At 40.8% G+C, this 15599-nt stretch overlaps 1 protein-coding gene across 3 annotated transcripts in view; it reads left to right on the top strand.

The window, feature by feature from the left end:
- cacna1db (calcium channel, voltage-dependent, L type, alpha 1D subunit, b) overlaps positions 1 to 13689 on the top strand; it is a 107997-nt gene extending 94308 nt beyond the window's left edge. For 2 of the 3 annotated variants that reach the window (XM_038294020.1, XM_038294021.1), the window contains exons 44-52: positions 1043 to 1159; positions 1329 to 1768; positions 3246 to 3272; positions 3465 to 3605; positions 4487 to 4641; positions 10137 to 10249; positions 10340 to 10474; positions 10688 to 10873; positions 11872 to 13689. In XM_038294020.1, the coding sequence (XP_038149948.1) occupies positions 1043 to 1159; positions 1329 to 1768; positions 3246 to 3272; positions 3465 to 3605; positions 4487 to 4641; positions 10137 to 10249; positions 10340 to 10474; positions 10688 to 10873; positions 11872 to 12162 (1605 nt within the window). In that variant the 3' untranslated portion in view covers positions 12163 to 13689. The remainder of the gene's footprint in view (positions 1 to 1042; positions 1160 to 1328; positions 1769 to 3245; positions 3273 to 3464; positions 3606 to 4486; positions 4642 to 10136; positions 10250 to 10339; positions 10475 to 10687; positions 10874 to 11871) is intronic. The other variant, XM_038294022.1, reaches the window with a different exon arrangement.
- Positions 13690 to 15599: the final 1910 nt, after the last annotated feature.

The following is a 15599-nucleotide window of genomic DNA, read 5'->3' as shown; positions in this document are numbered from 1 at the left end:
TCCCTCTTCCCTCTCTCTCTCTCTCCACCACCTTTCCTGTCTGTTTACTGTCAATTAAAAGCCATAATTACAGCAAAACCTGAAACAAAAACAGATAATAACCTTATGTGTTTTTTGTGCTTTCTCAGCACTAATCTGAAGTCTCAATTTTATACTGTCTTCTTGATCCAAGCTCTTTTTTTTATATCAGCAGAACCTCCTGAATCAAATTGTGAAAATTAAATGTACTAAACTGAAAATGGATACAAATCCAGGACTGATATAACTTCATGTGAATTTATTTTAGAATGCATGACCTTTCATGGTTTGTATACCTTGATAAGGGGTGAAGTGATGATTCACCTGGATTTTTTATCTACTCAATAGCCGTTTTAGCATCACTAATTATAGTATAGTATTTTTTCCTGCAAAAACCCTCACTAGATCAGCTAGAACACCCTGGATGAGCACTTTGATTGAAACCGCCTAAATATAATCATTTCAAGTTGTTGTATGAAAAAGAATCCTTCTGATTATATGTTACTTCTTTTACTATTCCTGTCTATTTTAATTGCCATGCCCCCTGGAGTTCTCAGTAACTCTCAGCACTGAGGATGACTGATGCGTCTCAGACAAGATCAGGCAATGCTGTTTCCATCTCTTACTCTCCTGCAGGAGTAACAGGAGTTTGCAAAATGATATAAAAAAAGTTCTGTTAGGAAGAACATGTGGTATTTAGGTGAAGAGGGTAAGGTATGTGATTGCTGCTTATGTAACCAATTGCAGGAGACAGCTGAATACAAAAATGAGGGAAGAAAATCAAAACAGAAACAAAGATCTGAGAAAAGTTTTCCACCATCAACAGTCTGAATTTCCATTATAGTTTTAGATATTGTCAAAGTAGTTATTTTGTACACTATCTTAATCATAACCGTCTTAAACTTATTTTCATAAATCATCTTTAACTCAAAGTGATTTCCATCTAAAATATTAATTCAACCCAAGTAAACCCACAGAAGCATTACTGTTCATCATTTATTAGAGATTTGTACTTCCTCTACAGGCCGGTCTGCGCACGCTGCATGACATTGGGCCAGAAATTTGCAGAGCCATATCGTGTGACCTACAGGAGGAGGGGCTTGTAGACAGAACTGGAGAGGAAGAAGAGGAAATCTTTCGGGTAAAAATCCCCTAAAATTTGTATTATAATGTTTTGCTTGCTCTGCTTGATTTTTAAGTTTGAGATTTCTGATTCTGGAAGTTCTAGATTAAAAAAAATTATATTCATCAATTTCCATCCAATCTATTTGTTTATTTATTTTTTTTAACTGATGTTAATTTTTTCAAAGCGCAATGGCGGCCTTTTTGGGAATCACATTAACCACATTGGTACGGATCATACCCAGCCCACTACTGTCACACAGCGCCCACTACAGATCCTGTCCAGCCACTGCACTCCCTCTATCGTCCCAACACAAATCTGCAGGCAAGCCAGCAGCAGTGACAAGGAAGGAGAGACGGAGATGAATTCCTCGCCCATCCACTATAACCATCATCATTCCCCGCATCTGTATGATTACCCTCACTGTAACTCCACCTCTCCTCAGTCCCCAATACCCTCCAATGCCAACCTCAACAATGCCAACGTGCCCCCGCTCCTCTCAATGACCTCTGGAAGGCAGCAGACATGTTTATTACAGAGATGTCGCCCCTCATCAGCAAGAAATAAAACATCAACAACATACAGCAAAGGGTTGCACAACAAGCCGTGGAAGTCACACTCCACAAGGTTAGTCATCTGTAAAAACAACTTTTTTTCCCTGTTTTTGATTTGAGTGTAACTTGAAGTTCATTCATTCCTCAGACAAATGGAGCTTGTTTAAAATCTAAGATAGAAAAAGTTGTTTATATTATGATGAGAACATAACTGGAGCTTACAAGACCAAACAAAAGGGATAGACTATTTTAGTAGCCCCAAATAGGTAGTTGTTCCTGCTAATGGTTAAATACATCCATCCATCCATTTTCCCCTGCTTATTCCATCAGGGTTGCGTTTGGGCCAGTGCCTGTCTCTGGTAGTCTATAGGCGAGAGGCGGGATACACCCTGGACCGGTCGCCAGTCTGTTTCAGTGGTTAAATACATCCTTTGTTTGGTTGCTGACTAAAAACTGGCTCAAGAATACCTGTTTCCTCTAGTGCACCTGCTGTTATACTAGACAACCCTGCAAAAAGCAAACATACAGTTGAACATTAACCCGCTGCTGCAGCTAGAGTTAGTCCATGAAAAAGGAGCAGATGGAGGACTTCACTAACTTAGGATTCTCTCTGCCTGCTTTACAGGGAGAAATCGTCCTGTTATTTATGATGCAAAATGTTTCTCCGTTTTGTTTCTTCTTCTTGTTTTATTTATTCTCAGTCTCAGCACATGTGGAAAAAGTGTTAGTTTTTTTTTAAGTGAAAAATTTTATTGACACTTTATTGAATTTATTGAACTCCTGCCAACATTAGAAATTCTGAATTTCAAAAAAAAAAAGTTTTAATAAAGAAAAAAAATGTTTAAACTGTTTTCTTAGCTGCTTTTGAAAGAAGAAAAAAAGAAGACTTTCACTGAGTAGAGGAACACAAGTTATTGTTCTTCTGTGATGACCTATGTAAATTGGGTCATTACAAGCTATAAAAAAACAAAAAAAAAAAACCATTGTCCTTTAACCCAAAAAATTATTTGAAAAATTAGTGCAAAAGAATAGAATAAGAAACAAACAGATAGATGTCAAATGACACTGTAAACTAGCATTTAAATGAATCAAAAGATATCAAAACTGGCAAACACTTTGCCAATGACCGGGGGGGATGGGGGGGGATACGCTAAAGCATGGTGGCACAGGCATCATGGTATGTTTCGACAGATTACATAAATCAAAGCAAAGCACATTATTGATTAATAATCAGTAATTCCTTATACCCTCTAAAGTTATGCAGGTTACGATGTTATACAAGAAAATATTTTGGGCTATATTCTATTCACACTTATGTTGCCGAATTAAAAACTAAATTCAGATAGACAGGATTTTCTTAAGAGCATCATAAAAAGATTTTGAGCATGCAGTTTATGCACCTTTTGCAAGAAAACCCTGATTTAAATGTTTTCCAATCTCCAGAAAAAGCGTCAATGTTTACTTTTTTCTCCTGTGTTCAATTTCTGCACTTCTGCTCTCATAAAAATTCTCTCTTTCTGTATCACCCCTTCCTTCTCTCCTTGGTAAAGGACACGCTACTACGAGGCCTATATTAGGTAGGTAACTGATAGAATTTCACAGTATTTAGCTTTTGATGATGACTGTTTTGGTCCAAGGTGGATTTTAGCTGATAGTTTCATATCAAGGTTGATAATGCAAAATTGGTTCATAATATAAATATAATAAAGAGAAGATTGTAATTACCAAAATCATAAGGGGTCTGTGTTTCTTTCTGATTCTGTCAATAGGTCAAAAAATGGCGGAGTAGCTCAGACGAGCATTCAGAGAGATGAGCCAGGGTGCTGGGACAGCGATGAGGAGCGTGCCTCCGGGGAGTACTTCAGCGGGGAGGAATTTCATGAAGATGACATCATGCTCACCAAGGACAGGTACAGACAGCAGCAACTATACAACACAGGGAAAAACGTTTAAGTCCTGAAGCCTCTGTAATCCTTCAGGATTCAATGACTGGTGAAAATAAATAGAATTATTTAAACACAGTTAATGCTGGATTTTCCCACTGTCTTTTCATCAAATGACCTTTAGCTTACATTAAAACATTTCATTAATCAAAATGGACCAGAAAAAGATAATTCTAAACATGTATTAGCATGAAGATACTTTCAAAAGATTGCAAAATAGTAAGCACAGACAATTCAGTTATGCCCACTTTATGTCATACTTATGTTCTGTCAGCAGTCGTCAGTTTTGCAACAGAAGTCATAGGGAATATTTATGCTTGGTTATAATGCTAAATATAACAGATCTGAAAGCAGAAGATAGACTCACTGAGTTTTGCGTTTTCATTGTTGGAACATTAACTATAAATTCAGTTTTCCTTTTTTTTTCTAACATTTCTCTCCATTTCTGTATGCAATTGTCAACATCAACCTAAACATTATCAGTGTTGTAACATTAATCAGTTGCATAATTGTCAAAAACATTGCAATGTCTTTTGTTTTTTAAGCCTGTACCAAAAATAATATATTTGAATTCATTAAAAAATATGAGGATTTTTTGATATGAAAATGCCATTTATGCAAAAAAAAAAAAAAAAAAAACTTTAAACTGAGAGATTATTTTCTAGGAGCAGAAAATATATTTTTGTTTCCAAAATATCTGTATTTGATAATACATTTTATCCTCTGTGTTTTCTAACACGAAATGGTAATCTTATGCTATGTCGTTAACATGTTGAACCCAGTTGGAGAACTATAAAGCCAGACAAGGCAAAGAAATCAGTCAAATGTTTTATATTTTTACATTTCAGGTTGTCCAAGACAGACTTCCATGATGCTGTGGAGGGAGATTTTGACAATTCAAGGGATGACTATCAATCTGAAGGTTACTGTGATGATGACAAACAGCCTATATGTCGAGACGACCGGCGGTCGCCCAGGAGATGGTTCCTACCCTCCCCTCAAGGTTCAGCTGCTTTTCATTAATCATCACATTATTTCAGTGGGACCTAATGTTTTCCCCTCTTTGCAAACAGTTTTCATGCTCAATATACCTACATATTAAATATGGTTATTTCAATCTGAAAAACTCACAGAGAGAGAAAGATGCAATTAGAAGAGTTTATTGATACAATAGTTTGAACTTTGGCGCTCAGGCCTTGGCAGGAAACAAACGCTGGTTTATACTTTAATGCAGATAAACTGATGTATGAGAATAAGGATATTCCCCCCGGGCCTGAAACTGGTGGTGGAGTTTAGATAGGTGAAGTTTGGTTAATCCATAGAGGCTGGTATACAGGGTGATGCTTGAGTTAGATGTCACTGAATGAACAAAGTTTGCATAAACTGTCCATGAAGAGCAAGCATGAAGCGACTGTGGAGAGAAAAAACTCCCCTTTGGGAAGAAATCTCTGGCAGAACCAGGCTCAACGTGGCGGTCTTCTGCCGGACCGTTTAAAGTGACAGGGAACTCCATGAAAGTCTGGAGGGAGTACACACTGGAGGTGAGGTTGAAGGAGCATCGAGGAGGAGTCGGATGAGCTTACTACAATGGTGGAGAAGGGGATGGAGGTGGGTTGTCTGAATCAAAGTCCGACATAGGAGCGATGGATCTTGCGCTTGTTGAAGAGCAGGCCTAGAGATGATTTGGAGTGGCTTTAAGTAGAGTGCTGGAAGATGATTGGGCATCAAGGAAAGTGGCTTGAAGCGGGTTGGCTGCATCGGAGGCGGATCAGCCTCAGATTGAATGGAAGTAATCAGAGTTTCTTCAGTTGAATTTCCGCCTTAGCTTCATTTCAATCTGAAAAACTCACAGAGAGAGAAAGATGCAATTAGAAGAGTTTATTGATACAATAGTTTGAACTTTGGCGCTCAGGCCTCGGCAGGAAACAAACGCTGGTTTATACTTTAATGCAGATAAACTGATGTATGAGAATAAGGATATTCCCCCCAAAAATTGCCGAGGTACAGGCCTGAGCGCCAGCATATGCAGAAAGCGGAGGGAGAAGGATGAGTACAGAAGGACTTCATTATGCACAGGCTGATACACGTGATAAATGAATAATCATGACAGGGATCATAGCAGTGAGCATGGCAGAGAGAAAATAAAGGAGTTTTGCAGAATGCTTAGCAGGGTGCATTGCAGGAAGCATAGAAACATTGCAGGGAGCATTGCAGGAAGCATAGGAACATGCAGGGAGCATAGCAGAAAGTTAGGCAGGAAACGACAGGGGATGTGGCGAGGAAGCAGGTTGGAAACACACAGGGAGCAGGCAGGGAGCAAGACCGGGGACCACAGGGAGCATGGCAGGGAACAAGGCCGGGGACCACAGGGAGCATGGCAGGGAACACAAAGGGAGCATGGCAGGGAACACACAGGGAGCATGGCAGGGAACACACAGGGAGCATGGCAGGGAACGAGGCCAGGGAGCATGGCAGGGAACGAGGCCAGGGACCACAGGGAGCATGGCAGGGAACAAGGCCAGGGAGCACACAGGGAACAAGGCCAGGGAGCACACAGGGAGCATGGCAGGGAGCACACAGGGAGCATGGCAGGGAGCACACAGGGAGCATGGCAGGGAGCACACAGGGAGCATGGCAGGGAACAAGGCCAGGGACCACAGGGAGCATGGCAGGGAGCACACAGGGAGCATGGCAGGGAGCACACAGGGAGCATGGCAGGGAGCACACAGGGAGCATGGCAGGGGCACACAGGGAGCATGGCAGGGAGCACACAGGGAGCATGGCAGGCAGGTAAAGTGGCAGGGATCACACGGGGAGCATGGCAGGGCGCATGGCAGGGAACATGACTCACGGGGAGCATAGCGGGAAGCATAGCAGGAAACACCCAGGGAGCATGGCAGAATGCAAGGCAGGGAATGAGGTAGGGAACACACAGGGAACATAGCAGGGTGCGTGGCAGGGAGCAATGATTTAGCAAAGATGAGAATATATTTTAAACCACCACCAGTATTCGAAGTTAGCTTACCTTACAGACAGAGAGAGCGTTGAGCTGCTAAGATTGAAGAGTGTTCAGGGCGGATATAGGATTTATAGGCTGAAAAAGTCTATCGGCCCAACTGCTGGAGAGAAGCCACAGAGACACCACGAGCAGCTGTTTTGTGGCTGCCCCCATCCTAAATGAGTGGCTGGAATAATGACTGGATGAAAAGCCACAGGATTCTAATAGTATTCTGAGATGGTCTGGAACCAGCATGGTGACGCGGGAGAATCCTTGCGCGTGACGAAGTGGCTTGAAATGAGGGAAAAACTTTTGGCGCTTTGAACAGATTGAACATGGTGATAAACGGGCAAAGGGGCCATCTGTACGTAAGATAGAAATAAAACAAGGGCCTTTCCTTTAGAATGATTCAAGATATTTGTAAGATCGATGTGGAAACGAAGATCCGAAAGAGACAAATGCCGGGAAGGATTGAAACGACTATTAGTTGAAGTGAAGCTAAACCTGATTTATGTAGAAACTGGAGGAAGTAAGTACGAACGAAGAGAGTGGGTTAATTAAGGATGAGTTCTTCTAGCGGAGAAACGGGGGTCGGAAGGAGATCGGCAGAAGGACGAAGATGTGGAAGGTCTGAAATTTAAAACGAGAAAGAGCATCAGCAGCATGGTTAGAAAGACCAGGAACGTGTCGAGCAGAGATGATGGAGTTGTAAGAGACTGCTTGCCAAGTTATGCCTCTAATGAATGGCATGAGAGATTGAGAGGAGGAGCGACCTTAGAGATGGCGTCAACGACTGCCATATTGTCGCAGAAGCGGATATGCGCATTCTCCTCCAAAGCGGGCCCCACAGACGGCAAGCTACGGCTAAAGGTAAACCTCGCATAGCGCAAATGACTGAGAACTAGTAAAAGAGGGAGCCATGAACCAGCAAACACCTGTCCTGAAAGAAACCCCCCAAAACCTACGGATGGGGCAGCATCCGTGAAAAATTGGAGCGTGTCAGCGTTTGAATGATGCCGTCGAAAATAATTTGCCCTTCCATTTACAAGAAGTCTAGCCCAGAAGGAAGGATCGGAACGGCAACCTTCGTCCAGAGAAACCTAATCTAAGAGAGAGGGAACAGAGTTAGCTAGGTCAAGCAGTCGGGAAATGAAGGAACGACCATGATGCGCACAGCAAAATAAGGTGACCAAGCAAAGAAGCAACTGACGTTGGGAAATAATTGATGCAGAGCTATAAGACTGAGAAATCTCACGAATCTGAGACAGCTTGCCTGCGGGCAGGGATGCCATCATGGCCACTGAAACGAGAGCTATGCCTAGAAACACAATTTGTAACAGGGCCGATGGTTTTTCTTCGGACAGGGGAACACCAAGTGGTTAAGAACTTTAGTTTAAGGAGTGACGAACTGGGCTAATGGAGGGAGGATCTATGCGTAGGAAACCATCCTGAGATGAAGAACGCATGGCAAATGAGTAACATTAAGGAGAATCCAACACAGAGCTTCTGAGATTGTCAAACAGACAATGACTGCTCCTGCAGCAAAAGGTGAGACGGACAGCAAAGTAGAACAGAGACTTCCATTTAGCTCTGAACAGGAGCCATTGAGAAGGGTGAATGAAAATAATTTTGTCTGCTTTGGCCAGCCAGGCCCCTTGGCCGGTGGTCTTAATGAGAGAAAATAGCGTGGTCTACAGAAGCGTAGTGAAGAGAAAAGGAGGAAAGAGGGAAGAGGCTATTTATGGAGGAGTGACGGCCAGAATGAGGGGCAGATAAGTCCAATATGAGCCTCATTTTCCCGGAATATAGCGGTTAGCTACCACTAGGGGGCTCACACGAAAGGGAGCAGACAGAGAATGTTTTGAAAGGACCAATCGTGAAACTCTTGGACGCAACTTGTGAAGCAGCTGATCTACGACGTCTGGTTCTTTGAAGCAGATTGGAGATTAGGGGAGACGTGGGTGAGGGGGGGTGGGGGGGGCTGCAGACTCCGAAATGAAAACCTTGAGACAGACCGGTAAGAATGAAGTTGACGAAAGTGCGGTCGGATGATGGGTAAGATAAATTGCCAATTCAGAAATAATGATGGGCATAGAAGATGACGGGCTATTAATGTTTGAAGGTATGATTTCTCATGAACAGAACACGACGGGGACAGACGGACTTGGGATGCGCATCCTAGCAAAGCTGCAAATGTGGAGAAACTGCAGTTAGGAAAGGTGCATGTACTTTCATTAAACTTATTACAGATGGGTCTGGAATTGAATATCTGGACGTTTCTACCAGAGTCTGTGGGCTGGGCAAGTGTAGAAGAGAACGGAGGAGGAATAGATTGAATGCTAGACTTAAAGGGTATAGATGGGCAAAACGCGCTCGGATGATTTGAAACAGCTGTAATGTCACCTGCTGAGGCGACTTGATGTTCAACTTCACAGGAGGGGAGGGTGAGTGAAACTAAATTAATATATTTCCCTTATATAATATTGCAACAGGCAAGGAGAAACGTTAGAATACATAGAAATATATAAACTGCCTGGATGTAAAGGGCGGGGGAAGCATAATGAGCAGAATGAAAAAAAAAAAAGAGAAAAAATAAAATTATAATAGAAACATGGTTAGATACGTCTTACCTAGAGCTGGCTCAGGGCGGGCGTAGGCGAGTGTGAATGTAGGAGGAGGAGGGAGGGGATCCCGCTGCGAAGCTGAAGGCAGTGATGACGTGGCAGTGTGGGGATTTCCCAAGGCTTGGACACGTGCAGACAGAGTCTGAACGGAGCGATTTAGAGAGTCCAGGGTGGAGCATAGAGAAGCCGAAAACTGGTCAACTGCGGGAGGATTGTGGAAGGGTGGAGCCGCTATGGATTGAGAAACTGACATGGTGGGAACATGGGTTTGCGTCGGAACGGAGAGAGGGACCGGGCGCTATGGCGGCTGGAGCTGGGACGTTCTCTGCTGCGTTTGCATGACCGCTTACGAACCCTGGAGCGGAGTGCGGAGGACGGAGATGAGAGAGCGGCTAGACGGGAACTCCTTCGAGCCGGAGGATTGGAGGTAAGTTGATTTGTCTGAATCAAAGTCCGACATAGGAGCGATGGATCTTGCGCTTGTTGAAGAGCAGGCCTAGAGATGATTTGGAGTGGCTTTAAGTAGAGTGCTGGAAGATGATTGGGCATCAAGGAAAGTGGCTTGAAGCGGGTTGGCTGCATCGGAGGCGGATCAGCCTCAGATTGAATGGAAGTAATCAGAGTTTCTTCAGTTGAATTTCCGCCTTAGCTTCATTTACAGTTTAATTGCTTATTTAATTGCTTATTTTAAATGAATAGTAAAGCAGTACATGTTGTATTTTTCTGTATTATGGAAATGAGTCAAACTTTGCATACATTTAACTTGTTTCCTCTTCTTTAACCTGACTTTACAGCATTAATATCATGTTTTCTGTATATACAGTACTTTATCAGACTATATAACTCAAATCGGTTTCACTTCTTGTTTCTCCTCAGCCTGCAACACACCAACATTCAGTTTTGAGTGTCTTCGTAGAAGAAGTAGTACAGATGAGGCCCCTCCATCTCCATCATGCACAGCTCTTCCACTGCACCTGATGCAGCAACAGGTACGCTAACACTGACAGGAGTTGGTTGAGGTGAAACAGAAATGATGCACTAAGTAGAAACATGTCCTGTCTCTCCTCTCTCTCATTTAGGTGATGGCTGTAGCAGGTCTGGATTCCAGCAGGATTCCTCGTGTGTCTCCCACCAGGTCACTCCGCTCATGGGCCACACCTCCTGCTTCCCCCATCAGCCGGGACTGTTCGCCCTGCTACACTCCACTCATACAGGTTTACTTCATCAATAGACGATCTGCATTTCTTTAGAAATTAATTCAAGATTGTACAAAAAAAAAATCTTTAGTGCCCATCTGTGAATTTAAAAATCAAAAGGCAGTGAGAACTGATGTAATTACTCGGTTATTGTTTGCAATGCATTTTGGTTAAAGAGGCATACAATCTCTGCAGTTTTTCTAAGGGGTAAAGTGTGATGTGCATCTTTAGGTGGACTGGCGCAGTACGGGTAGTGTGGGCAGCATCCCCGGGGCGGTGAAGAGGAGTTCTTGGTACACCGATGGCCAAGATAGTATGCCCAGCCTCAGCCACTCACCGTCACGGCTGCAGCTACCCACAGAGAGCCGCTCGCACTTCCTGCAAAAGAGAGGCAGCGCTAACAGCCTGGTTGAAGCTGTAAGTAAAGTATGGCTTAATTATTTGTTGTTTTGTTGGTCAGGAAATGATATGAACCACAGTCCCCATATTGAAGCATTTTGGGACAGGGTAAACGTGTCAGAAGATTTTTCTTTGGCAGGACAAGAGACATTGGTCTGAGTTGATTAAAAGTTGTTAATTAATCTGAAAGGGAAATGACTTAAAACCTTTCAACAGGACAGTAACGCTAAATATACATGTTTTTATTTTACATTCATGTGTTAGAATCATCCAGTCAAATCCTAGACCTACTGTAAATCCATCTGAGAATCATAGTAAGACTTTAAACTTGATGCTCTTAAACTGTCTGCATCAAATCCATTTATTCAATTCACACTGTTCAATTTGGCTTAACCTGTCTGATCTGGATTTATTTTCTCTAGATGATAATAGTGGGTGGAAAAATACCAAAATTTCCAAATTGCAATAATTACAGAATTATGGTGAAATGTTCTGTGGGCTAGAAAAAGTAGCACACCAAACATTAGGTTTGTATTTGTTGAAAAAAAAAAAAAAAAAAGATAAACTTGCTTCAACTTCACATTTGTGCATTACTTTGTCTGTTACATAAAAAACAAGCAATACAATTAATTGCATTTAAAGTTTGTAACGAGATAAACTGTAAAACAGTGAAAAATGTATGAAGGTTTCTGTAACACTGTTTTATTACTTTATGTATTTACTACATTGTAGAAAGATGAAAAGTCTCCTATCTTAGTTTGAACCACTAAGGCTACAGACTCACAGTTACATGCTAAAATATACTATCATCCCTTTATCGTCACTCAATAATTATTTCTTGCAAAAAATACCCCAAACAGCTGCAGTTACTTTTAGGTTCCTGAGGTGGGGTTTCTTTTCTTTGAACTATTGTCCTTATTGATGCCACTTGCAGCTATTTTATTTGTTCTAACTTTCTGGTTCTGATTAATGTCTTTTATCATTTCTACTTTTACTTTTTAATCCATGCCTTTCAGGTGCTGATCTCTGAGGGCCTCGGGAAATACGCCAGGGACCCCAAGTTTGTGACCGCTGCCAAACACGAGATCGCCGACGCCTGTGAAATGACAATCGACGAGATGGAGAGCGCCGCCAGCAACCTTCTGAATGGAAGCATGGGGAACGGCAGCACAGCAGGGACTGGAAACGCCAGCTCAGACTCACGTGCTGATATGCACCCCAGGGACTACAGCGACGAGGAGCCGTACGTGGCTGTGAAATGCGAGGAGGACCTAGCGGACGAGATGATATGCATCACTTCTCTATAGCAGCGGCTCAGAGCAGATTATATAGTTAATTCATGTACGGGAATGTCTCTACACACCCTGTAGACAATGGAAAAAAAAAAAAACAGGGATCAACGTGAGAGCAAAGTGCCTTGTTTTCTTTTTCTGCTTTGTAGAGTTAAGACGGACACATGATTTTGTGCTATGAGTTAAACCAGGAGACATAAATCTGCCTGCCAGCTTCTTTGAAAGCAGGTCAGTTATTAAGAGTTGTTTCTATTTTCCTAATTAATGACATCTGTTTGATAAAGCTTCAAATCTTTAGCGCATGGTTTCTATGAATAATAAAACTCAGCTTTAATTTATGGGTGTTTTAATCCACCTGGTGTTGTGTGAACAATGCCTGGGGGGGGGTTAGTGCTCTGCGCTAAAGCTGCAAAACTTCAAACAAATGAGGCCATAAATCATGGAGAGCCAATATAAAAATAGAGAAAAAAAATGTGCCACTGCTGGCCTCCTGCAGATAGAAATAAGAAAATGAAAAAGACTTACCTGGAATTCTTCTTGTGTAAATAGTTTTAGAAAACTGAAAAATTAAACCCTTCCAAATCCCTCCACTTGGTTTGCAGTGATGATGTCACTAACTGGGCCTGTGGCTCCCAAAGATTCAAAAGTTCCTGAAATTATTTGCATTTTTTGTGTATATATAGTATGTGTAATTTTGCCCCTAATTTGTCAAACTTGTTAGAAAGTGTATCAATGTTACTTTTTTTTTTTTTTTTTACCTTATCTGTTTTATTGCGGATCCAAAGTCAGAGCAGTTTTACAGTGCCTTGTAAAAGTAGTCATACCCCCTTAACTTTTGCACTTTTTGTAAAAACTTGTGTATTTTGATTAGGCCTCAATACTTTGCCTCAATAAAATCCAGTGACTGCCGATTGCCTCCACTTAAAACCATTAAATTAGCTGTTGTCATCCTAACTACAATTTAGTCCCAGCTAAGATCAAAGCACATTGACGTAGGCATCACCTAAACTTTCCTGCACGCAGATGATTGAAAGAGCTGAAGGTTTTGTCCGCAAAGACAAATGAGCAGAACTGAATGTTTCTAGATGTGTAAAGCTGATAAAGACGCACCGCTGAACACTTGCAGCTGTAGCAGCAGCAAAAACAAGCCGTACAAAATGTTCGCTCTGGCTGGTTTCACAATTTTCATCCATTTCCATTTTCTTGTCACGAGATTCATTACAAGAAACGAAAAAAGAAAAAAACACCTTAAACCCCATTAAGGGGTGTGGTTTTACTTTGACAAAATTTGAACAGGTTCAAGGGGTATGGATGCTTTTGCTAAGGACTATATATATAAATCAAGCTGCTATGGATAAAAATATTCAGGATTTCAGGGTTAAACATTTTTTTCTTTCATTAACTTGAATATTAATTTACATATCAGTGAATGAAGACCTTAAACTCATCTACATTCTTCCACTTCATGTGCTCTCTTTACTTTGCCCCATCTCAATACTGATGCTTAATTTTTGAAATGAAATCTAAAAAAAAACAAAAAACTCCTGCACTCCAAAAACGATGTATAAATAAGAAAAAAAATTATTAAATTAAGTGTATTTACTCTTAATTTCAGCAGGTAAATAAGATGATTTGACAAAGGAATTAATATTTTTATTCTTAAAAAAAGATAACTAGATAACATGCACTTAAAATATAATAATAATAAAAATATAATTTAAAATCTTATTTTAGATGTAATTGTCTTGTTTCATTGGCAAAGTGTCTCACCACTTCGATTAAAAAAAAAATACACTTATTTTAAGAAAACATTTGTTGCAGTGAAAGAGGCAGTGTAAGAAAACAGATTTCATTGTAAATGATCCTAAAATATGCAATTTGTTATTTGATAGATGATTTTACCATTCATCTTTATTGTCTCATCTGCTGATTGACACACAGCCCTTTTAAGGAAACAATGTTGGATTGCCCCAGCTTCGTTGGCCACTGGATGAAACAGATGCGTGCATCTTTCTTGTTTCAATATTGTACTTTCAGAGCCCCCCAGTGGAAATTGGGCCTCTTAAGTGGTGGCATTGAGAGGTTATATTTGAGGCTTTTATCTAACAGCATTTTCATAACACAGGTTTGTGAATAGAGGGCACGGCTGCAGGATGAGATGCGACACTCATATATTTGCTCCACCTCCAGCCAGTACTGTTTGCTATCACTGCCAACTATAATACCTTCAGGTTAACTTGTGGAGATCAGCTCTGGGCTGTGGCGGCCACAACGTGCGTAATCAAAGGGCTTTTTTTTTTTACAAATAAAACCACACACTGCCCAACATTAGTGTTGTAACTTTATTCAAGATGTGTCAAGCTAAGTTATGGAGAGATTATTTGTGATATAACTTATGATTTAATTTTGAATGTGGTTAGTGGCTACATTAGTAGATAATGGGTTTTAGAGCTACTTGGAAATTTTAACTAATTAAGATTCAAACGGTTTAGCATCGACATTTGTTTTGTTTAGATCTTAAGACTGGATACCGTAAATAGGGAAACAGTGTTACTGTTAAAAGTGATTTAAATCTAATATTATAAAAACATGAGTCTGAGAGGCCTCACCTAGTCTGGATGGTTTAATTAAAACCTCTGATCAGAGCAACACATACTGTAACTGAATCATATCTTACTAAAACTTTTAAGATATTGGAAAGGTCAGTGTAAAACAGAACCACATGCAGCAGTGAAACAGTAACTTGCTTTCTTCTGTCACTTTTCAAGCTATCTTGAGATTGAAGGACTTCAGACCGCCCTCCATCACGATTGATTGAGTCACGCAATATTAAAAACCCAATAATATAGAAACCTAATCATGTGACAGGTTGTTTAAGGTCAAGAAAGCATTTCAATCAATCAAGGCATGGAGTTTGATTGGTCCATTTAAATTCTTTTTTTCTTTTTATATGCATTTTAGATTAACGTTTTCCTCCCGATGAATGGCCTTATTCCTGCTATAAATCACATGACCTCATATTTTTAAGCTAGAAAGTTCACAGTTTTTTCAATGGATATCAGAACAACTCAAGATTAATTAGTAAGACTTAAGTATCAAGCATCTGTGGATAGAAAAAAATCCCATCTTAATCCTTCTACTACATTGCTTAACAGTTGAAAAGCATCTAGGAGCTCCAAACTAGTAATATTGAGGAAAGGCTTTTATATGCAGCCTTGCTAACCCAAGATGTATTATTTTGGGGGGGAAAAATAACTAAAATTATTTTTAATTTATTCTAAGCAAGGTATACTTCTTGCATTGTTGTTAAATCCTCTTTATAGTTGCCAACATTAAAATGCATCGGTTGGGGTCTTTTTAGTTTCTGAACTATTGGACATCTTGGTATAATTGGTAGGGTGTCCAATTATTGGGAGATCCATAGATAATAACTAAATATTAATCATCCTCAG

This window comes from Cyprinodon tularosa, unplaced genomic scaffold (genome assembly GCF_016077235.1).
Source record: "Cyprinodon tularosa strain WSP-4 unplaced genomic scaffold, ASM1607723v1 ctg333, whole genome shotgun sequence".
NCBI classification, from domain to species: Eukaryota; Metazoa; Chordata; class Actinopteri; order Cyprinodontiformes; family Cyprinodontidae; genus Cyprinodon; species Cyprinodon tularosa.
Note: the sequence above shows the minus strand (reverse complement) of the source record. Positions and strands in the feature narration are given on the sequence as shown.